This window comes from Chroicocephalus ridibundus, chromosome 19, assembly GCF_963924245.1.
Source record: "Chroicocephalus ridibundus chromosome 19, bChrRid1.1, whole genome shotgun sequence".
Taxonomy (NCBI): Eukaryota; Metazoa; Chordata; class Aves; order Charadriiformes; family Laridae; genus Chroicocephalus; species Chroicocephalus ridibundus.
The window spans coordinates 7,691,266-7,715,274 of NC_086302.1; the positions used below are offsets into that span (position 1 = coordinate 7,691,266).

A 24,009-nucleotide genomic window follows, 5' to 3' on the forward strand; every position below is an offset into this window, starting at 1 on the left:
GGGCTGTAGCGATGAATTAGGAGTGTGTAATCCTCGGAGGACTTCATATTGAACACAACCAACCTCTTCTTCTGGCTCTCCACTGCTGCTCCTCATGAGGAAGTTGGGCCATTGTGCAGCTAAAATCTCAGTCCCCTGTGCTTCCCTGTTTTCCTGGGTTTAGATTTCAGCCCCATGCATGCGCCCTCCCCCCGCATGGGGCAGGATCACAGCAGCAGGGCTTTGAGTAATTTCCCATCATGAAACCAATGCAATGCCGGCACCCTAAGGCAGGTAATAGCGTCGTAAAGAAGGAAGATATTTATTTTCTCGTTGTAAATGACATGTACCAATTTGCTTCACTTAAAAAGCACCACCCTTATTTTCCTTAGGAGCACCCCACCTGCTTTCTATTCCATATTCCCTCTCTTGGTGATGCTGTCTTATTTCAGTGGAATCAGAGTGTTTCCTCCCCGAGTGTCTCCTTACTAGCTGTATTTGCTGACAAGGGTCAGGGTTTTATAGGGGGTTTTATAGAGATTTAATAGAGCCTCCCATTCAGATTCATTGTAAGAAGGGTTCCCCATTATCTACGGCCAATTTCGACACCCTGCCTGTACGAGATGTGGGCATGCTATAGAAGTTGGATTTACACCATTGTTTGGCAGCAAAAGGCAGGAAATTAAAGAGGCAACATTTCAGTAAAAGGCTGTGTGTGCTTCCTCTTTACCTGCTATTGTTGTAAACGACACCGAAGGTTATTGCAAGCTTAAGAGCGGATTTTACACAGAAAAGATTTGCTTTTTCTATGTCAGTGAATGTGTGTGCTGCATTAGGCGGTGCTTTGTATTTCGTCGGCTTTGCTGTGTAGTCTGTTTGGAAGGGAAATATAATTATAAAAATTGTAAACCCATAAATGTTTGCGGGAGATTAGGAAGAATTCAAGTTTCAAACCATTATAGTATGTTTTTCAAAACTGTGTTTCAAGTTGCTGTCTTTGCTTACTGCTACAGAGCCAGGCTGTGTGTGCATTAAACTGAGCATGAGTCCAAGGTTTGACTTACTACAATTTATGTTTAGATTACTATTAAAAGTAATGTCTCATGAATGGTACGCATTCAATCGGTTATTCTGCATTTCTTTTGTGCAAAATGTTTACTGTCATCCTCTGTAAAACTAGCAGCATTTAATTACTTAAACACAAATACTGAAGTAATTTTCTCTGTTTGTTTTCTTTTGGCTGTAATTACAGAAACGTGGGAAATACTTTTCCAAGGCTTTTGAACTCAAAAGTGGAACAGAAGGAAGACACAGGGGGACACACACCGTTCAGTGTTATTTTCCTTGCACAGGAAAAAAAGATCATTATGAGATGAGCACCAAAGTCTCAAGTTTTCAAAGGTTTGCATAACAAACAAGAGACACATTGTGGGTTGCATCTTGACTTTGAAGGCTTGCCACTGTCAACTGAAATAAAATGGCAAGGTTTAAAGCCTTAACCAAGTTCACAAGGAAAATATTTGGACTAAAAGTTTTGGAAAGTTTTCTCTCTTTGAAGTAGTTTGTCATGTGTTACCAATGTGAACTTTATTGACCCTGAAACATTTTTTTTTTTTGAATCAAATAGCAACTAGTGACACTTTAGTAAAATCTTAAATCAACAACCATCTCCTGGCGGCTCCAGCTTCGTAGCAAATGCAGGCAAAACAGGGAATCTACAGAAGAGACCTTTATTATTCGTAAATGAAGCCTGCCAAAACCTTCCCGAAATAGCATTCAAAGACCCTTTTAAGGTCATGGATCCTGAACAAAGCCAGAAGAGCACAAAAAAGGCTGAGGAAAGTCCAAGAAAGAGGCTTCCCAAAGGAGAGGCTTTCCAAGCCAGTATTTCATCTGCAGCTACGTACCAGGGCAGCTCTGCTTCTTCGCAAGGAACCCCTCTCCGAGATATCATATCGCAGCAGCACTTTTCTGGTTCTTTGCCGATTCCAAGAGAAGAGTCTCAGGAGAAGACTGGACATCAGAAGCAACCTAAGCCTTCCTCTTTTGAACATCCTCCCCACGTTTCGCAGCTTCAGCAGCACGCACTGTCACCAGCATTTATGTCTCCTGGGAAACCAGAGCATGTCCTTGAAGGTCCCACATGGCAGCTAGTTGATCCAGTAAGACCAGGTCCTTCTGGCTCCTTTTCATCACCCGGACTTCACTCTCACCACGGCCAGCTCTTACCTTCCCATTCACCAATCATTCCTGGAGAGGACATGCCGTCCGTTCAAAAGGTCTATATCCCTCGCCCTTCGCAGGTTTCCTTAAAGCAAGCTGAGGAAGTGCACAAGAAGGAAAAGAAACCTCAGAAGCCAGGCAAATATATTTGCCAGTACTGCAGCAGGCCTTGTGCGAAGCCAAGTGTGCTCCAAAAACATATCAGGTCACACACGGGTGAGAGGCCGTACCCTTGCATTCCATGTGGCTTTTCTTTTAAGACTAAGAGCAATTTGTATAAACATAGAAAATCTCATGCTCATCGAATAAAGGCTGGGCTGGCCTCAGGGATTGGAGCGGAGATGTATCCATCGAGCTTGGAAATGGAAAGGATTGGCGGGGAGGACTTCGAAGAGCCAACAGAAGGAGAAAGCACTGATTCAGAGGAGGAAACAGGTGCAATGTCAGGCCATTCGTTAGAGCTCTCACCTAGGCAGAAGCACACCCTGTTGTCCAGTAGTTTGCTGAGTGGAGGGAGCCAAGGTTCCAGCCACGACCGGTGTTCATTGTCTCATTCCAGTATGTCTCAGTCTCTTGAGGACAGCACCCAGTTTGTGGAGCCATCATCAGACCATGCTCTGAGCCATAAATCTGAAGATACACATACTATAAAGCAGAAGCTTGCACTCCGCTTAAGTGAACGGAAAAAGGTCATAGATGAACAAGCTTTCCTGAGCCCCGGAAGCAAAGGGAGTACCGAGTCAGGCTACTTCTCAAGATCAGAAAGTGCAGAGCAGCAGATCAGCCCACCAAATACTAATGCAAAATCTTATGCAGAAATTATTTTTGGGAAATGTGGTAGGATTGGGCAAAGGACTGCAGCGTTAGGTACAAACACAACCCAAGGGTTTCCGCATCTGTCTACTGAAGAGAAACCTAGTATGGTACCGTTATCTGTGCCTAGAACACAGGTTATTGAACACATCACTAAGCTAATTACAATTAATGAAGCTGTTGTAGATACCAGTGAAATAGATAGCGTTAAGCCTAGAAGAAGCTCTTTATCTAGACGTAGCAGCATTGAATCTCCAAAGTCTGGTGTATATAGAGAACCGTTTCAGTTTGATATCAAGTCTGGTTCCAGTAGCCAGTTGGATGCATCGAAAGTGTTGACATCCCACAGTGAAAAAATTAAGCCCGAACAATCATTGTTGTCACTTCAGCAATCCCACAGTGCCACAGAGACAGTGCCTCTCCTAAGAAGCCACTCAATGCCTTCTGCTGCATGCACTATAAGCTCCCCACATACCTTTAGAGGTAGCTATTCATTTGATGATCACATCATGGAGCCTGAAGTCTTAAGCCGCAGTCAAGCGTTTTCTTCCCATCCTCGAATGCTAAAACGACAACCAGCTATTGAGCTACCTTTGGGAACAGAATATGTCTCCGAGGAGGTTAGCTCCACGAACAAAGAAACTGTTTCCAAACCTCCCGAGGAGCCTGAAACCAAGGAAAGCGAACTTACCAAAAAGTCACGGAAGGGTCCGAAAGTTAAAGGGTTCATGTACGAGTGTAACGTATGTGGTGCTCGGTATAAGAAAAGGGACAATTATGAAGCCCATAAGAAATACTACTGCTCAGAACTGCAGCTTTCAAAGCCTCGTTCTTCCACTTCCCATACCTCTTCAGAGACTGAGAAAAGCGTTGCAGATCCTGACACGTGGCCCCAGGTGATGCATTACAAGCTAGGGAGCAGTTTGGAGCTGACCCCGCTCCGAAAAAGACGAAAGGAAAAGAGTCTTGGTGACGACGAGGAGCCTCCAGCTTTCGAGTTGTCTGACACTCCCTCCTCCAGTACTGGGCCAGGGACTCAGTTTGCAAACCCGGCGTCATCTGACATCGCTTTAAACCTAACCCGTGAATCCATTAAGTCACCAGCAGATCCAGGTAAATCCGCACCTTCTGATGTCAGTGCCAGCTTTCATTCCAGGAATACCAAACCGGCTCCGAGTGTGGAGGGCAAAGAGAAAAGAACAACCTCAAAGGAGATCTCCGTCATCCAGCATACGAGCTCCTTTGAGAAGTCCGACTCTGTCGAGCAGGCGAGCAGCTTGGAAGAAGAGAAACCCTTGTCACAGTACTCATCTCAGCCAACACCCCAGCACAGCCGACCGCCTCACTCCCTGCAGCCCAAGCTGGTACGCCAGCCCAACATCCAGGTCCCAGAGATTCTGGTCACAGAAGAGCCTGACAGACCAGAAATGGAGCCAGAGCCTCCTCCGAAAGAGCCAGAGAAAACAGAGGAATTTCAGTGGCCGCAGAGGAGCCAGACCCTTTCTCAGCTCCCTGCAGAGAAACTCCCACCAAAAAAGAAGAGGCTGCGGCTGGCAGAAATGGCTCAGTCCTCCGGAGAGTCCAGTTTTGAATCAGTCTCTCTCACCCGAAGCCCAAGTCAGGAAAGCAGCATATCCCATGGCTCCAGCCACTCTGTGTCGTTTGATCGTGAAGACCACGGCAAGTCGGAGTCGACCAGTCAGCCCTCTGAATCCCACCCAAAGCCTCCTGGCGTTGGCTCACATATGTTGATGGTACCAAGCCACCATCATCATTCCAGGGAAATGCGGAGATCCGCTTCTGAGCAGACACCGAATGTGTCCCATCCTTCCCAGATGTCAGAGACCCGCAGTAAATCATTTGACTATGGGAGCTTGTCGTCCACTCCTGCCTCAACCCCTGGCCCCTCAACCTCCTCAGCTCCACAGGAGAGAAGGAAATGCTTTCTAGTTAGGCAGGCATCCCTCACTAGACACCCAGAGCACGAGCCAGACTCAGCCCCAACAGGCCGTCCAGAGACAGAAGATCCAATTCCTTCTTCAAGTAAATCTCCTTCGACAAGTTTGCCCCATCAGCCAACATCTTCACCCCCTTTGCCCTCTCATGGTACTTACCCAAGTGAAAAGAGTCAGCCAAAAGACAGCCCTCAGCCAGCCTATACCCAGCCATACACAGAAGCTCTACAAGTGTTTCATCATCCCGTACCACAGCTAACGCTGCATGAAAAGCAGTTCATGTCCCCACAAGTTTCTATCTTTCCTTACCAGCATCTCCTGCCGCAGCCAGGGCAGTCTGCAGAGCTCTTTGCCGCACACACTATGTCTGACATCCTCTCTGCTCAGTTCACCATGCCTCAGATTCCTCCTTCCATATTTCAGACCCCACCACTGCCCCTTCCGCAAACGCTCATCCACCCAGGCCCGCTTCATATTGCTCCTCCATTAATGTCTCACCCTGCCGAGGTGCCATTCAGGCAGCATCCTTCATTCCTGCCGGTGCATTACCCTGGGTCCTCACCCATCCCTTCAGCCTTTTTTCTGCCTCTTCAGTCTCAGTTTGCTCTCCAGTTGCCAAGTGAAGCTGGTGGACATTTACCGCAGATCAAATCCAGTTTATTCCCAGCAGCAGGAACTTCCAGTCTTTCCCCGTGCACAGAATATAGCTCGGACAGTAGGTTGCACCCTCTGACCTGCACAGCAAGTCCTCCGGTGTCTGTATCTGCGTCTCAGCTCGTTGTTCCTACACGGTCAGACCCAATGGTGTCGCTTGTTGTCCCTGTTCGCATACAGACAAATATGCCGTCCTATGGGAGTGCGATGTACACAACGCTGTCCCAGATTCTGGTCACTCAGTCACAGTGCAGTTCCTCTTCTATCGTTCTCCCAAAATTTGATGATCGCCAACCCAAGGGTACCCTGGTTTGTAGCGCTGATGTTCATGGACTAGGTTTCGATCTGGCACAGATGATCACAGAGGATCAAAGAAGCATTTTCCAGAGCCCCTATCTGAGAGTGCCCTTGCCCTTACCAGAACGAAAAGGCTATATGCCACTCACCTCCCCATCAGACAGCATCCTTGGACTGGAAGGAGGCCCATCAACAGTTGGTGGAAGCAAAAGGATGCTCTCTCCAGCTGGTAGTTTGGAGCTGACAATGGAAACACAACAGCAGAAGAGAGTGAAAGAGGAGGAGGTGTCTGAAGCAGAAGAGAAGTTGGAAGTGGTGAAGCCACCTAGTGCAATAGAGGAAGGGAAAAAGCAGGATAAATCTCGCTTTCTTGCAGAAAGCCAAGGCAGGGTCGAGGTTGAGACACCACCTAGTTTGTCTTTAGAGCAGTCAGAGCCAAAGGAAGTCCCAAGTACTTTGCAGCAAGCTGTGTCCCATTCAGGTTCTCCAAGTTTTGAGGCACTGGAAGAGTATAAGCAGACAGCTGGCAAGCAGTTCCTCAGCAAGGCACCTTTGCAACCCGTGAAGAAAGAAGACTCCAAAGAACTGGTGGAGCAGTCTCCACCAAACCCTTCAAGCCCTGCACCTCTGTCTGAGGTCACTCATAGTGCAATGAAGTCTCGAGAAGGTACAGATACGAAGAAGGTACTTCAGTTCCCCAGTCTCCACACAACCACTAATGTCAGTTGGTGCTATTTAAACTACATAAAGCCAAATCATATCCAGCAAGTTGATCGACGATCTTCAGTGTATGCCAGCTGGTGTATTAGCTTGTATAATCCTAACCTTCCAGGTATATCCACTAAAGCAGCCCTGTCCCTCCTGAGGTCCAAGCAGAAGGTGAGCAAGGAAACCTACACCATGGCTACTGCTCCACGTCCAGAGGCAGGCAGGCTTGTCCCGTCCAGCTCCAGGAAGCCAAAAATGACAGAGGTAATGCAATCCTATATATTTCTCCTCATCCATTTGGATACATGGGAAGAGGGGGATGAGGGACGGGGAGTTGCTATTCTTAGTTTAATAGGAGTTTATTCATCCCTCTCTCAGTTTGGTGAGCACTTGTTCTCAGTGAAACTTTTAGAATGAAGAAGCTAAAACCCACTGTAATAAAAAAAAATTAAAAAAAAAAAAGAAAGGCAAGCCTACTCCAAGGCAACGTGCCATATTTCTGTTCTCCGGTTTCTACTTGCCTTGTAATCAAAAGAGCATGTAGGAATCACCACCGCACCATGAACTGCCACTGCTCAAGCACAAAGGATTAGACTGATTTGCATTTGTCTTGATACTTCAAATAGCTTTACAACTTTTTTTTTTTTTTTTTTTATAAATGCTGTTATAATTCCCTACATTTTGCATGTTATAAATGAAAAAGGATTACCTTGGGGAAATGGGATTCTGTCTGGTTGTGCATCTGCTGATCTCACATTAATGAACATGGAGAGGCATGCTTAAAAGTATTTAAAAATATTAAAGGGAGATTTGCAAGTGTATTTAGGCCCCCAAAGAAGCGTAAAGGCATGCAGTGACATTTATAAAAGTGCCTCAGTGGGTTAGATGTGGAGCCTTGTTAAAACATCCGTGCCATTTGGTCCATCTCGTTAATGTCCTTAGCTGTCTACCTGCTTTTCCAGGTATCTAAGGATATTTATAACTGGTCTTTAGAGCTAAGGGGAGCGAGGCAAACAGCTTCACAGGAGTAGAGCTCACTAAAGCCGTTGGCCATATGGGCACAGAAGTGTTTAAGACACTTCTGGTAGCTGCCTAGTGTTATACAGCTCGTTTTGAGGCCAGACTTTCCCCTCTTGGTTAATGCTGAACCATACAGATCCCTTTAATCCAGATCATGTTCATGCAGATTAGCAAACTCTAAAGCTCTAAAGATGTTTGCAGTTTGATATTCATCTCAAGTCAATTTATACTGATGGATTATTCATTTTATTTCTGTATCATTAAATGAGCTCTGAATATTAAATTTATCATAATCGCTGCTGCAGCTGCTGCTTATAAATATGTCTTAAAATGCACAGTAGAGACACTTTGATTCAATAAAACTTTATTTCTCTTCATCATTTCCACTATTCTTCTGCAGAAATCCAAAAGACAGAATTTCCAGGGACGTAGGGGCAGATAATCACCTGTGCAGTGCAATAACCCCGCTAATGCCTGATACTTGTGCACTCTTTTTCAAAGGATTTTATCTGAACGGTGTTGCACCACCCTTGATTTCGTTCTCTAACAGAAGTGCCTGTGCTCCTCTGAGCTCTGCTCTTTGACATGGTGCTAAAATACAGACTAAGTGTGTGTTTCAGAAATATGAGCCCCCCATACCCTGAAGTGAAGCTCTAAACGGGAATGGTTCAGCCCTTAGCCAACAAAATACATGTTTCACTGCGTGCATTTGCTCAAAAGCCTCAAAAACCTTTCAGACAAAACCCTATAAGCTGACTGGGGGGTGAAAGTTAAAGTTTTCGTGGTACAATTTGCAAAAGCAAGAGTTAGTCCTGCCCAATTCACCTAGGAAATGGTGTAGCCTAAATCTAATATTAATACCTGCTGCTTGCAGGAGCGCGGTTTGCAGAAATTACGTTAATTTCAACGGAGACAAATTGGCCTCACGCCAAGCGGAGAAATAATTTTTGATTAGATGATCAGTGGGAGTGAAATCCTCAGTTTAGGCTTTCCAATGCTCACGACTGGCACAGATTAGGAAGCGGCGTCGCTGGTTACTCAGAAAGATGCGCTTAGTGGGAGCTGCGTAGCGGTAGCATCAATCAAAGGTTGAAAGTTCAACCTTCACTTAACTCCGCTCTAGCTGTTTCCCTTAAATATTTTCTTCTTTATGTAACTATAAGTTGTCAGTCAACCCAACATAAAATGTAAACCAGCTCTAATATTTTGTACAGTTATGCATGCAGCAAGCTACCAGCAAGCAGTAGTACTGTATATACTGTCTACATACTTGGCTTGATTTTTAAATTACCAGTGGGATTTACCGAGCAGATCAATTCCGAAGTGACTGTAGGCTCCAGCGTGCATGTAGGGATGGCTAATTACACTGTATCGGGCTTGCACACTTTGTAAATTAAACGAGATTGTAAAGGGGATAGTAGTGACTGTATGATTTTGGCTCTCTGGTGCCTTTCATCTGTCGATGTTTTGTGCTTTCAAAAGTTGCAATAAATAAATCTCATGCTACATCTAGAAAGTCGTTTTGTATTCCTCAGTAAATAAGGAACTGAAGTGGGAAGGTTATTGCTAGCATCGTTATGAGCGCGGAGCTCATATCAGGAGGTGAAGTCATGACAGTCAAGGTTTAATTTTTGAAGGTGCTCAGTGGGTCTCCTGCCACTGATTTCCTCCGAGGACAGACATCTCCGTGCCCAGAGACAGCAGCTTGAGACTCTTTCTGCTGTTAAATTGTTAAAATGGTTCCTGGCACTCTTCTGTCCTGGGCTGACAGCCCTCTCCCACATCTCCTGGGCACATTTAGGGAGATAGGACAGGACAGGGACAATTCCCAGGAGGCATCTAGAAAGTCTGTGTGGGTCTGATGGCGTGGACAAGGGCTAACCTGCGTGAGCTGGCCCCAGGTGCATTTAATGCTCTAAACTGAGCTCCTGAAATTACTGGGCAAATTACCGGGAAATGTTTGACCTCAGTTTTGCAAAGCTGCTTTTTAATGAGTCCATCCCTCCTCCAGCTGAGAATCTGCTGGTAGTAGTAGCAGCATGCTGCTGTGGGAGCTGGGCTATATCCCACTCAGTTTTGCGTGTCTCGGTTGGAGCTAGTCGCGCTTTGGCTTCCTGTATAACCATGGGAGACAAAGAGGCACCTCTTGGGTGATTCATCCCCCCTTAAGATAAGTGTCTACGGTAGGGTAGATGAATCACCCTTGAGAGCTGCCACTCTTTCCAGCAACCGTAAAGAATAAAGGGTGACCAGCTCTGCTTTAGACTTCTGCCAGTTCGTTGGCTATGTTCAGGCCAAGATCCCTCTAATAACCCTCATCTTTCAAATGACTTCAGTCTGTTTCCATAAATTACACGTAAAGCAAGGGTACGGGTAATTCAATTGAACTTCAAAGATATTCTTGCCCTCGTGTATAACATAACCTGGGTGAAAGGCAATCTGCTTTCCTCTTGCAGAGCTTTGGAGACCCCTGCTATTTGTTGTAGGGGGGCAAGATCCCAAGATTTCATTCCGGGTGTGGAGTTCTCCCCTTGCATCGCACAGAGCTAGAGAGGCAGCTATGATGTTTACGTCTATATACTGTGACAAATACCATTAAACATGCTAGATGAGATGTCGGTGCTTGACTTAAACCTTTGCCAAAACAAGGGGTGGCAAGTTAAACAGTGAAAAAGCAAATTTTACCCTGGGAACATCTGGGGAGGTTGAGGATTATTTTCTCCCGTGGGTTTTGTGGCTTTCTCTGTACTGCACCCTTGGCAACGGGGTTTCAGTGAAAGGAAATCACCTGAAAGCTTTGACTGTCAAGTGATTTATATTGAGTTTAGATGGCTAAGGTCGAAATCTGTGTGAATGTGGGTGTATGCGGGGGAAACCCAAGGTTGAAGTTAAATATATGAATTGTACAGATGCCTCCTCTCTAAACCTTTGTAGACATATCTATTAGAGAGAGGATTATCCAAGGACAGAGCAGTGGATTTGGGAACAGAGACCCACGGCTCCACCACACGCTCAGAGTGACCCCAGCCAAGACACATCTCTTTATGCCTCACTTTTCCTGTTGGCCAGAGCTGGATAATATTGAGCCACCAGATGCAGGGGATGATTTAAAAACTTGTAAGCGGTCACAGTGAATATAACATCACCAGCAGGGCTCAAAATCCACAAGCAGAGGCCCTGTTTGTTAAGAGGATGTCCTAATCACTTCACTTAGCTGTCAGGAGCAGCACGTGCGGTAGATTGCTGGCTCTTTCTGAGGCTGTTTGGTCTGTGTCTGTCTCAGAGAGATTTTGTATGTAATCATTGATTGTTTTGCTCTTTTGGGGAGATAGGTTCATTTGCCTTCGCTCCTTTCTAATGAAGGTCGAAAAGATATAACTAGAGCTGAGAAGGAAGAGGATAAAAGAGGAAAATCAGAAGAAGAGGCTCTTGTAACCAAAAGAGGGGAGCCTGTCAGGATCAAGATCTTTGAAGGAGGGTAAGTGTCTTATTTTATTTCTCTTTTTTTGTGTCACAGTTGTATAGGAGTTACTGATAACAATGATGGCAAGTCAGTGAAGGTGCCATGTGGAGGTGAGCAGTCAGCTTCCTTTCGACAGCAACTGTAAAAACCTGGCCTTTGAGATCCGTAGCTACTCCGGACTGCATTAATTTTGTTTTTTTGAGTTGTCTTTAAGTTAGCAAGCACCCCGATCTCTTTTCTGAGCAGGTGGTTGAGTGAAGATGGCTGAAGAGCACAAACACATCTCATAGCTGTCTCTGATGTGACAGAGGTGTACTCCACATCTTCTGAATCTTTCCAGAGCCTTCTCCTGAAAATGATGTTCCTAATGGTTGTTGCCATTATCAGGAGGATCTGGGGAGATCTTTTCTGATGCTTGGGTTTTGGGTGGGGGAGAAAAGAAGGATTCTATTTATGCAATTTTAATCCTGCCCAAGAAAAGTAGCTCAAACCAGAATGGATGCAAGGTCTAAATTTGATGTATATCTTAATTCTTGGCTCCAGGTAATTCAGAGTACTCTTCAGTAATTCAGCACTGGTCTAATACTACTGTTTATCTTTTCAAAAGTAAAAAATCAGGTAATAAGTAGTGTGTCTGTGGGATACAATTAAAGATCATCCTTCCTGTGTGTTGCAGAGGGGGCCAAAGAGATGTAAGAAATCCCTAGCAGGATTCATCAGTTCTGCTCTCGCCATTGGGTGGTCTTGGTTTTTGTGTGTTCGAAAGGGCTTTAATTAGTCAGTGGTTGTGGTAACCAGTTGAAGTTTGCTTTTATTTCAAAACATTTCATTAGCAGATGATCAAACTAGCTAACCAAAAGAGTAAAATAGTGCTTTGGGAAAGGAAACCTGCTTGTTTGTTCAGCAGATCTAACCTCTCACCCAGACGTAGGCACTGTGCACCCAGCTCAGGTTTAGATACGCGTCGGCAGCGAGTGGTGAATGCAAAGAGCTAAAGTAGTGGCAACCTGTAATGGTTCTGACCTGAAGTGATTTAGGGAGGGAGCCAGGGAATCGCAAGAAAGCAACAGACTGAGAAATAAGATGGGTTTGGTAAGCTGCCATCACACTCCTGTAGTAAGTAAGACCCATGGGATTAACTGAACACCGGGTTTTATTGCCTTAAAGCCCATGAGAAGCCTCTGTTCCCCTTGACCAGGTTGTCCCAGAGCTGCGGCTGTTCCAGGGGGACTCTTGGACTCCTTCCTAGATGTGATTAAAGAGGCTCAGCATTAACGTGAATGAAAATCACCCTGGCAGAGCAGCTCCGCAGAGGTTTTTTGGGGAGAGATGCGGGGGTGCTCAGTGCTGGCTGCTCCCGCCATGACGAGCTGTGTCTCCATGTCCCTGCGCTCAGGCGGGGAGGCTGGCTGCGTCCCCCAGCCCAGGACAACGGATGCCGAGTCCCATTTTTCTAAACAACAGACACAAAATAAAGCAACTTTTCCAACATGTTCTGTGTAAGCCAGCATCAGGGAACGTATTAGTCATCCTGAACGTATGCTATGTTTTATTTTAAAGCTCCTGTAGCACTTGAGGCAGCCGTCCTTCTGGATGCAAGACAGAATATAGTAGCTGTTTAATGCCAAGCACAGGCATTAATGTAACACAGCAGGTCGCAGAAATAAATTTTATATGCAAATTACATGGCATACGGACTGCCAAGAGGTCAGGCAGGACGGGCTGCTCTCCCGAGGTGCATGGTGCATACCTGGTGGTCTGGTTCCTGCTAGGTTTCTGCTGTGGAATCGTTCAGCCTCAGCAGCCCGTGTCTGCGAGGATATTTTCTTGCAGGGAAGGAACAAGCCCGCTGATGAATCCACAGGGTGCCTAGTGCTTTGTGCAAGATGCTAAATGGATCAGACTCCTTTCCTGGCCATCTCTAGAAAATGTTTTACAAAAAGGGCATCCATTCTCAAGACATTATTTCACCGACTTTTTTTTTTTCCCCTCATAAAAATTTCCTCCTTGTCTCATTTTTCCCCTTATTTATTGGTTTCACATGGTCTGCTGCTGGCTAGACCCACCCTTCCAGTGGGATGCAGTGTATTTCAAATCTTTTGGAGCCGTACCGTGCTTTGTTGCCTCAACCAAGAAGGGAGATTATAAAGAAATTCAAGTGTTCCCACAAAAGGTGAACTTGCTGCAGCTCTTTTAGCTCCTTCTTCCCCTCTTTTTTATTTTCTTCACAGCTCTTGCCTTTCTAACTGCCATTTCCAATACTGCTTTTCCCTCTGTACGGTTTTCTGGCTTCCCTGATCCCGTAGCTGTCTTTGCCCCATTGCTATGTCGCTTATAGCACTGCCGGGACCAGCTCTGCTATTTCCCCCGCTGCTGTCCGCTGCCGGCTAGAATCATATTTATTGGCTTTCAGAGAAGACCAAATTTCATACTTTCATCATATCCACTGCCTATTTGTAAGGAATGAACTGATGAACCCGCCAGGGGCTCTCGGTGCACTGCGGGACAACGTGGCTTCCCTTGCAAAGTCCCTCTTATTTGAAGATGTCTCCTTCCTAGCTACGGAAGTGGAGGGTTGCTTTGCTTGTGTTGGCCCACTGGGAAGTGTTTTAGAAACAGCAGCTTGCAGATTACTCGAGCCTTGATGCAGGTTCATACTTGGGTTTAGGATCAAGGCTCAGTAATGCCATGCATGGGGTGTGCTTGGGTTCAGTTTCTGCCCTCATCACCCTTTCCATGAAGGATGTCAGTCCACCCCTATGGTTTCATCTCAGGATGGACAGTAGTGACCACTGGGGTTGTCAAGAGGACCTGGGTGGTGAAGGTGTTAAGCTCCCATTGAGTTACCCAGCCGTTTCTGCACCTACCTCCCTTGGCCTCCTGTGGAGAAGAGTACCTGTTGTGTCTCTGGTTTCCTGGGGATCTCAGGAGGGACGTACATGATTCTACCTTGACTTTTCCACAGTTAACTACAGACAGGATCCACAGAGTTTTATGTTAGGCTCGTCTTTAAAGAACAAATTCCTCTTGGAGAGCAAGTCTTAAGATCATTCCATATGTAATTTCCACAGTGACTTTTACTTGCAGTCCTGAAATTTCAGAAGACTGAATATACCTCCACCACAGCCAGCATTCACCCCTCCACCATGAGCACACCCCATGCACTTGATTGCAATGGAGATAGGAGTCGTTTAACATCCCCCACAGACTGGACGCTGCACAGTCTCGTCAGGTTGTGTCTTGGAGAACCATGTCATTAAGCAGCCAGGTCAAAGTTTGGACTCCTGGAGGAGATAATAAAAATATCTACTGGACTTGTCCTGAGCGGTATTTTGAGCAGTGAAAATGATCTTTGAAGGTCAAGCTGGCCAGCACTGCTGCAGGAGAAGCGCCGTGATTCCTTAGTGGCTCTGTGTCACCTTCATCAATCTGCTCTGGTATTTTGGAGGCACCGGGCCCATTCTGAAAGCTTACATCATGAAACCGTAGATTGGTATCGACCTGATTTGCGAGTGAGGTCTGTGATGGTGTCATGATCTTGTCAGGAGGATGTTGCCTGTTTACCGTGCATTAGCATTACCAAGATGAAATCTGATAGTAGTGGGGTAGTTACAGTCAATATATGTTCTTCTATTTCATAGCCAAAGTCTCTGTGCTTTTCTGGGGCCTTATCGCACTATTTGATTATAACTACTAGGGAAAGCAATACCAAGATATCGAAGGTTAAAGACCACTAACCTTAACTGACATCCCCAAACCAGTGTCATGTAAAATGAGTACTATATCAAAAGGAAAGCAATCTTTGGAAAAAAACCAAAACCTTATGGCTGCAACCTTATGGTTGCAGACGCGAGTATCCTTGCATTCACACCTTAAAAAATACCTCCCCTTCACACCATCCCATGTGTATAAATCCAGACACGAGCAAGAAGAACCCATGGTGATGTCATGTAGTGTATCTTTTAACTTTAAGAGGGATGCTCATGGTGCTGTTGTGACCCAGGCAGCTCTAGTCATCAGTTTGGTCTGACTCAGAAATGAATCTGAGTCCCTCACTCTTTGTCCTCACCAATGAGTAAGAGAGTTGCAGGGTCACCAGCCATGGGATTTCCTGAACTGGGGTCCTGAACCCCCCCCACTTTAAATGACTGTTCCCTTGAGCCTGAGCGAAGCCCTTTCTGTCTAATACAGTACCAATACCCGGGTGATTATGTGAGGTTTGACCATCACATTCCCTAGAGAGCCCCGGGGCTGGAGGGGCAGGCGCTGCTGTGTTGCGTTGCCCCCCTCTCCGTGCTGTGGGGCTGCTGATGGGGTTTTAGGCAGCAGGAAGAAGACGAAGCCTTACATCTGCCTCCCTTAGCCTGGCCAGTGAGCGATTTTCCCTGGGGTTGAAGGAAAATGGAGAAACTGTGGGACTGTTTTGTCATACTTAAACATGACTGCTAATTAATGGCTGCATAAGTCAAAAAAAAACCCTCTGGGAGACCCGTTAGCTGGATGCAAACGTCCCTTCCCCCAGCTCTCTTCCTAGTTCTTGCCATTGTGGACTCACAGGGATCTGTGGTCAGCTTCTCCGGGGTGATCTCACTCCATGTCTATGACCGGCCACAGAAACTGCAGCTCCCACCGCCCGCTGACACACACCTAATGGAAAATCCCTGGCACAGCAATGCGAGAGTTTTATTACCCTGGAGAAAACCTCTCTGCTAAACAAGCAAAGTTTCTCAGCGTGTAACTCCAAACCTCTGCATCAGACCCGGTTCGTTCAGGGGATTTCCTTTGCTGCTTAGATGAGTTCTAAGAATTCATCATATTTATTTTGAAAGGAGACATTTATGCCAAAGCCACTCACTTGAGCATGCACGTTAGGAGCAGCGGAGGAATCGGAGCAAGCTCTCGTCTGTAGCACATCCCACTGCCGTGTGCACCAGCCTGAGTTAACGGCTGAAGTTCCTTCATTAGCCTGAAAAACTGCTGGAATTCTGGAGGTGAACTCTCTTCACAGCCCCAGGGCAGTGCCTCAAATGGGTATACGTCTCTGTGAAGCCGGGCTGAGCTTAAATAGTAATATTTTACTCTGTATGCTGCACCCAGGTATAAGCAAAGAATTCCTGTAATTCACATTTTTAAGCAAAAGGGGCTTTCCTGAGACTGGCAGCTTTGCACGGAAGCGAGAAATTGGTGTTAAAACTTTCCTGTTAGGGCTAGTGATGCCAGACTGACCGCTCAGTGTTAATTTGAGCATTCTGTGGGGTTTGGTTGCTGGATTTTCCCTGTCTCAAGAAGCGCTGAAGAGGCATCGCTGTGCTCCATTTGGGCAGCCCTGTGGCTGCACAGCCCTTCTGAAAACCTGGTCCTGCATGTGGCAAGCTGCCCTCTGAAACAGGATTTGAGAGTCTCAAAGCATCGGCTTGCGCACAGGTGTTTGTCGTGCTTCTGAAATGTCCTTTAAAAAAAAAAGAAAAAAGAAAGCATTGCTTATACGTGGACATTTTGGGTTGTTTTTCAGATAGGACTTTGCAAGAAATGCAGAGGAGAGCTTTCATGCCCCTGGCTTTGAGACTGGCAGGGACAGCCCTATTGCCTAGCAGATCCAAGAACGATTAACCAGCTTGTGTTGGGGATGCTGCGGAAAGGGACGGGATGAGCATACCCCGATTTTGTTAAGGCTCATATGAAAAAAAGCCCGTTTCGCTCTAAGAGGCTGGTTCCCGGGGTCTGTACCCACAGGGCCTGTGTACAGCCTGAAGGGTCATGATGCTCACACTCGCCAGGATCCGTCCTTGTGGGTACGCGGGGTTGCGTCCAGGCACCATCCTCCATGTGGGGGAAGGACAACCCTCATTTCCCATGCCCCTTAAAAGAACATAAGGATTCTTTTAAGCACCATACGTTTACACTCTTTCTTTATTTTTTTTTTTTTCCTAGCACTAGCAAAGCACACTTTCTGCTTAAAAAGCTAACAACCCAAAGGAGACAAGGCACAGGGTGGCAATTTGAGGAAGGACGGAGTTGTGAATTTTACCGATGCTGACAAGATGAAAGGAGAAATTGTTTGAGGAGACAGGTTTGCAGGCAGTGAGAAAGGCAGCTTGAAGGATACATTCAGGAATAGCAGCAGAGAAAAATAGCAACTAGAGAAAAAATATTTTCAAAGTGAAAGGAACGTATGCTTTTTGCTTCGAAAATCATTGCATTCTTACTTCAAAATATCTTTAAAAGCTAATATGAAGAAAAGGTTCAATTTCACTTGAAGCAAATGCTTTTCCTTCCCATAGTATGTCTTCATGAAAATTTGGATTGTTTTTTTTTCTTTTTAATTTTGGGTTTAATTTAATTTTTTTTTTTTCCTGGATAATTCAGGGAGGAGCCAAACTGAAAAATTATTTTTTTCAGTGGTCTGTTCCGGAAATCTTTTCTTGGATTAGGAGCAACAAGGCAGACGGCAGGAAACAGCACAGGGAAGAGGAGGAAAGTGAGAAGTTCGCCGGTAGAGTCAGGGCAGAGAGCAGCAAAGCGAAAGTGTAACTTGCTCGACTCCGACTCTGGAGACCTCGACCCGTCTGCTCGCTGCAAGCCGCTGCCGAGATGTGGTAGCTACGGTGTGTCTGCGAGAGCCGACAGATTCCCTTTTGGAGGGAAAGTGTGGGACGGCTCTGTAACAGCGCCAGTTCCCCAACCTGCCACTCAGCAGATTGTGCTGCGAGCCAAGAGCTCTTGTATAAGTAACCTTGTATAACATAGAAATAACCTCAGGTTATTAACTTTAAAACAGGTTATTAATTTCTGTCAGGAACAGCTTCTGGTTGTATAACCACTGCTGAAGCATCATGCAAGATCCCAAATGTTGTACCTTTGGGACAGAGCTCAGGGCTTGAAGCTCTTCATATTTTCCTTGCTTTCTTTATATTTTCCTTGTTTGCTCTGTATTTTCCTTGCTTTTACGACAGTACATGTAACCTGTGATTTGATACCTGCCCTGAACATTTCTCAAGGGTCTGTGCAATGTGAATCAGCATCATTCACATCCAGTCTACTCTTTGCTACCTCCTTTGGTTTCCCCTTTATGGACACAGGTCCAAAAAACCCCATTAAATCTGGAATATGTTTCGGTCAACTAAGCATGGACCCACTCTCCCTTATCATCCTAGCCCTCATACAGCTGGATGAAAAAATATTTGCAAGCGTGTGGACCCCTGTGCTGTTCAGGCTTTGGGTGCGGTGGTGACCGGCCATCCCTGCACCACCTCCACCTTGGCGCTGAAATGCAGGATGTCCCCACTCGCCAACAGCTCGGAGCACTAGAGATGGCTTTCCTTTAATACCAGCTGTGTTTGTGCTGAGCAGCTCCCGAACAGGCTGTTCCCTGGCCCCCTGAGCATCTCCTGGAGACAGCAAATGGCGGTGGTGAGAGCAGAGCACTGTGGCTTGGGGCTGCTGGACTCGTGACTCACCGTGACTCTTGGATAAGTCATTCTCCTCCCTACACTTCAACTTCCTTGTCGTGAGAGGGGACGCACAAACTCACTGACTGCTAAACTTGACTATATTATGTCTTTAAAATGTCTTAATATTCCTCAGTGGGAATTGTTAAAGTTTCCTGTCCTGACTACCTCACCACTTCACTTGACAAATTTGGTTCATTCTGCAGCTTATTCCTGTTTTCCCAGGAAATCTGACAAACACAGAAGGATTTAGTCTAGATTGTTGTCTGGTTTTCTTTATTATTTTTCCTAAATTATTTTTGCCTGTACAGCCAACCCGCTTTCTTGACACGTTCTGCTGGCAGGAGCTCATAATGCAGCTTGATGCTGATTTCCCACAGCCAATTATTAGAAAATGCTATTTCCAGTTTCCTCTCTGACCTTGTGTGGGATGCTCAACTTTCTGCAGGGTTTTCTTTCCTCCTAAGTAAAGATCCCTGGAAGCAACCAACCAGGCAGCCCATACGCTTCCCCGGTGTGACCTGGTTACAGTGGGGCAGAGGCTGAGTGTGGTCCTTGGGTGGAAGTCGATGCTCTTCCTGAGCCCCGCGTTCCCAGTGGGGTTTTCCCAGCCTCTTATTCCACTCACCATGACTTTTGTCTTCTCTGTATTACACAAAGACAAGAATTCCCATTTACTTTCAGCTCAAATGAGAAATACGGACTTAATAAACAGTAAGATAAATAAATCAAGCAAGAAAGCCTCTTTCATGCCTTGCACAGGTGCCTGGGGTACCTGTTGAGGGCAAACTTGCCTTGCTGGCATTGTGCGGTATCTTATCTGGAGAACGAAGAGCGCTCCAGCTGCCAGGCTTGTCAGTCTCCTGGGGTAGCACTAAATGAATTAAAAATCTACTAATAATTGCATTTATTCTAGTAGTTACTTTGCTTATAACACCTTGTAGATCCTAGGATCAGTCCAGATAGATAAAGAGAGGCAGCCTTTCTTCTGCAGGCTTTGAGACCAACAAGCAAAACGTGTTTCTGGGCTGGGACAGAGCACAATTTTTCTTCTTTTTTCGGTGGAAAGAGGAGTTGAGGTCACTGCAAGCAAAGAGGCAGAAGGGGAGGCCTCACTTGGTGTATCTCTTCCGTGCCCTGCCAGAGACTTGTGACCCAGGAGATCACCTTGCCTCTCCCTGTCCCAGTCACCCCTTTGCAAAAATGGGGGCAAAGCCGAGGATGGCAGTCGTGGGCGTTTCATCTTCAGACCTCATGTCTCTCCTTGGGGCTGGTGAGACCATTCCGCTTATGAAATGTTATGATGAAAGTTTACTGGAAATAGATTTTAAAATGCATCTCTATACGCTATCAAATTTAAGGTTTTCATCTCTGAAGCAGAACAGATAAAGCTTCTCAGCCTTTTCTGCTTAGCACCCGCTCTTGGTGAGGGCACCGCATATGGCAATTATTCTCTACATTTATGAATGTGAGTTGCTGAGTTAAGTTACAAGAACGTGTCTTCTGCCAGCTTTAACAGCAACAACGAGAAAAATGATAGGTTGACCTATGTGCAACTTTGGCTTATTTCTGGGACTGGGGTTTGCTCACGAAACCTTGCGTGGACTACTCCGGAGTCATTCTCTATAGTGAGGGCACAAAATGCGTGGGGTCTGAGAGGGGGAGAAGACAAACACGGGGAAGATGACCCCGTCGTCACAGGTGGGGAGAGTCTGAGGATATAAGCTGTGTGCTGGCATGTGTTTTATACCGAAGAGTTACAAAACAGCATTTTTGCAACCTGTTTTGCATGGGTTGGACTAGATGATCTCAGGAGCTCCCTTCCAACCCCTACCATTCTGTGATTCTGTGATCTGGGGCAAAAAGTGCCAGTCCAGTGCTGTTGGCAGAGCTATGCACGAGAGAGAGGAGAAAATGTGACATCTAAGAGCAGGTGAAGGGACACCCAAGAGCATTTCACAGTGCCTTGATCACCCAGGTAAGGGGAAACCAGTAGAAAGGAAGAGTGTGATTTGATCAGACCGTTTTGGCAGCTGAACAGGGATGGAGAGAGGTAGAAATTGGTTAGAAGAGATTGCAGTTATCCAAGTTGTAGAGGGTCAGGCTGGAAGATTTGGGCACTCACAACAAAGAGAGAGGGCAGGGGATGGAGAGAAAGATGGGACACATTGGTGCCAGCAAAGAAGTGAAGAGAAAGAGAGGACGAGGGTCAGAGATGATCTCAGGTTAGGGAAAATGACGTACTCCTAGGAACGGGTGCATGCCGGTACCAAATTAATCGCACTCCTATGTGTGTGCATTTCCAAGGTTGTACGTGACCTCGCTTTTGTAAGAGTAAGCGTTTCTTTGCAGTTTAGTAAAAGCTGGACACTCTCCTTTTCAGGGGTTTGAAAATGACAATGTCAAAGAATTCACGTGGTGTCCTGAAGTAAATCTGTGGTTGCCAGCGCTGTCCTTCTGCATCTCGGATTCGCAGGCATGACACAATGTCTTATTCTCAGCCACTGTTTGATATGGGCCAAATGTCTGGAATAATACGCTCTCCATGTTAGCAGACTATTTATGAGCTTGTGGCAAACATCAAGATTATAGGGTTTTCACTTTATTGATTCAGTGACACAATCTCTACAATTAATTCAGCGGAAAATTTGAGGAGGCAAACGTTTTTACCAGGTTTACTTAGGATTAGCCAGTTCTTAACATCTGCATATCTAGGCAGCCTGTCCTATACAGAAATGTAATTTATAGAAGTCCTTTAATAGATTCCAAGTACTGTGCAATCAATTAGAAACCTGATGTTCCAATAGACAGACCCAGACCTAACTGCCTATTACTCAATCCATATTCCACTAGGCAAACAGCAGGAAGATGATTCTGAGAATATAATTCTGAACTGGCTTTTTGGGACTTCCTTTTGTGTCTTTTTCTAATGATGAAAACATTACTTTTGAGGAGACAGGTCTCGTCTCAAGGCAGATGTTAATCCGATTCCTGTTTCATCGTTTGTTTTGTTGTGGGTTTTTTTGTTTTGTTTTTTTTTTTTTTTTCCCCTCCTGATCTTCCCAAAGGTAGTAGTTGATTTTCAATTCTCTTTAGTATCGACTACCAGAGAATCCCAGTGACGGCAGAAGGGATGTGTAATTCTTGGGAACATTCTGCATGATGGAAGTGATAGAGGTCTGAGAGTAAAGTGTGTCAGAACTGTATTTTCAAAAAATAACATGCATTTAAGAGAATGAATGAATCCTATGAAATGCGTCTACTGACTAGGTATTTCAACTAGAGAGGGACCATGTTCCTGAGACTGGGAATTAAGCACTCCCTGCTCCCAGTTTGGCTTCCAAATTTTAGTTTTGGAAAAGTTTTAGTCTTTTACATAATTTGGAAGTGAGCGCACAAGTCATACTGATGGTACGAATGCTTGTAAGAACTGAGTAAAGCCCGTTACATCCTTAAGCAGTAGGACTGTGAGAGCCAGACTCTGCATTTAAGAAAGATTTTCCAATTCTTCCCGGTTTGTTGCTGGAAGGAGAGCAGCTTAGCTTGTGTGCTTTGTCCTGATATAGCCCATGATGTAACTGGATCTTTGATGGTTATGAATATCATCGTTCATCTGCACAACTGAGGGAGGTGCAATGCCGTGGAAGGAAGGTGAGATCATTCCTCCTCATGGGACGCCGCTGGGCTTGCTCGAGGGGGGAGAGGCTGTGGGACGTGGCAGGAGCAGATGGAAAGAAGACCAGCGGGACCAGAGGGAATGGGCAGAGTCTGCTGCTGCTCAGAGAGCCAGCGAGTTGCTGGAGGCAAGGATCCAACTGCAGGGACGTGGTGGGCAGGGCTGCATATATACTTTTTTTTTTTTCCCCCAATATTCCATCTTCCCAAGTTGCCTTTCACTATTTAAAAGTTATACTTCCTTTTTTTCTTTTTTTTTTTTTTTTATTTATGAGAAAGCCTCTGTACCTGTATTTTACTTTTAGTCTTTTTTGTTTGAGGAGGAGCTCACTCAGGACGTATTGTGGGCAGATGCCTCTCAAACCTGCAGCCAGTCTGAGTCCCATGATCTCTGGATCATGAAGGGCTATACGGCGGCTGTCAGCCCAGTTCGGTTTCTCCAGGATGGAGGAGTGGGGAAAAGCTGTGATTACTTACAGTGAGTGTTTAAAGTATTTTCCCTGTCCCGAAAGAGCTGCTGCTGCTCGGGCAGTTACGCAGAATCAACTGAGTGAAAAGGGAGGGAGGGATGCCGTGTCCCTCTTCAGAACCATGTGAGAAATCCATGCATAGGTGTTGAAAAATAGGAATCCAGGCTGACTGTTACTGCTGCTTCTTCGTGTGTAGAACCTCAGAGAAAAGGCAATGTGACCTAATAAGATATTTTTGCTGCTCTGTTTTGCTGCTTGTGCTGGTGTAGAGATAAGACTGGAGTTACAAGATTTTTATGAATTGGGAGCAGGGCTGCTCCATGGGGAGATTACAGTCAGGGTCTTGGCTAATTCTCCTGACGATGTTCACCTGGCATCTGTGCACGGTGGTTCGGTTTCTTGGAAGTTCGTGTGTTTCTGAAGTCATGGGTGCTCTTGTCTCTAAACTTTCTTCAAGACTTACCGTGTCAAACATGGGGGAATACTCAGATGCGCATAACCAAGATTTTATAAACCTTTCTGTTTGTTGGGTGCTTTGTCTTCTTGTAGACCCCGGACATGATTGATCTGGTTTGTGTAACTCTTGGTCGGGTTAGCAGCACAGTAGCGGCACTTTCAAAGAGCAAATATTTCTTGCAGATGTTTTAGATCAGCAGTTAAACCAGTGGTTTTCAATGTTTGTGATTTTCTTGCCATTCTTATTTAAACAAACTATTTGATGGCAGAATTATGTGGTTTTCAAGGTTGTGAGAAGCTGAGCACTTACGCCGCTCTTCTGAGATTCAACTGTGTGTATTTCAGTCCCCTTACAAGACCAAAGAGCGTGCGGTCATCTGCGAAACGTTGGTCTGAAGCATGCCGGAGCAGCCTCCGAGCTGGTTGTGATAAAATAAGAACCTTTCCCGAACATGAACTGAGCAAAGCCCTTCATGACTCACAACACAGCCCTGTGCTTGGCAGGAGAGCTGCTGCGGGGCGGGAGACATGGGGGCTGTCAGGTAACTGGAGCTGAGTTCTGGGGAGGGACGCCGTGCTGCACGAGGGCCCGTCACGGCGGCGTAGTGCTGCTGGAGAAAAGCAGCACATAAAAGAGAGCCTGGAGGAGTTTAGGCTAAAGATTGTCGAGTTTTACGCAAGAATTCAAAAAGGCCGAGCAATGTTTGGCGTGTGCTTGCTCAGGCGGTGTACAATGGAGGGGAGGAAGTAGTTTTTTGCATGGCTCTGTTATTTCCCTGGTTTGTGGGTATGTTCCTCCTTTCCCAAAATCGTACAACGTTGGGAACTGCAGTGAGATCTGTGTACAT

At 45.8% G+C, this 24,009-nt stretch overlaps 1 protein-coding gene across 5 annotated transcripts in view; it reads left to right on the forward strand.

Moving 5' to 3' along the window:
• Positions 1–24,009, forward strand: part of HIVEP3 (HIVEP zinc finger 3) — a 286,550-nt gene that overhangs the window by 213,737 nt on the left and 48,804 nt on the right. For all 5 annotated transcript variants that reach the window (XM_063355653.1, XM_063355650.1, XM_063355655.1 and 2 more), the window contains 2 exons: positions 1,232–6,893; positions 10,982–11,127. In XM_063355653.1, coding sequence (XP_063211723.1) covers positions 1,776–6,893; positions 10,982–11,127 — 5,264 coding nt within the window. In that variant the 5' untranslated portion in view covers positions 1,232–1,775. The remainder of the gene's footprint in view (positions 1–1,231; positions 6,894–10,981; positions 11,128–24,009) is intronic.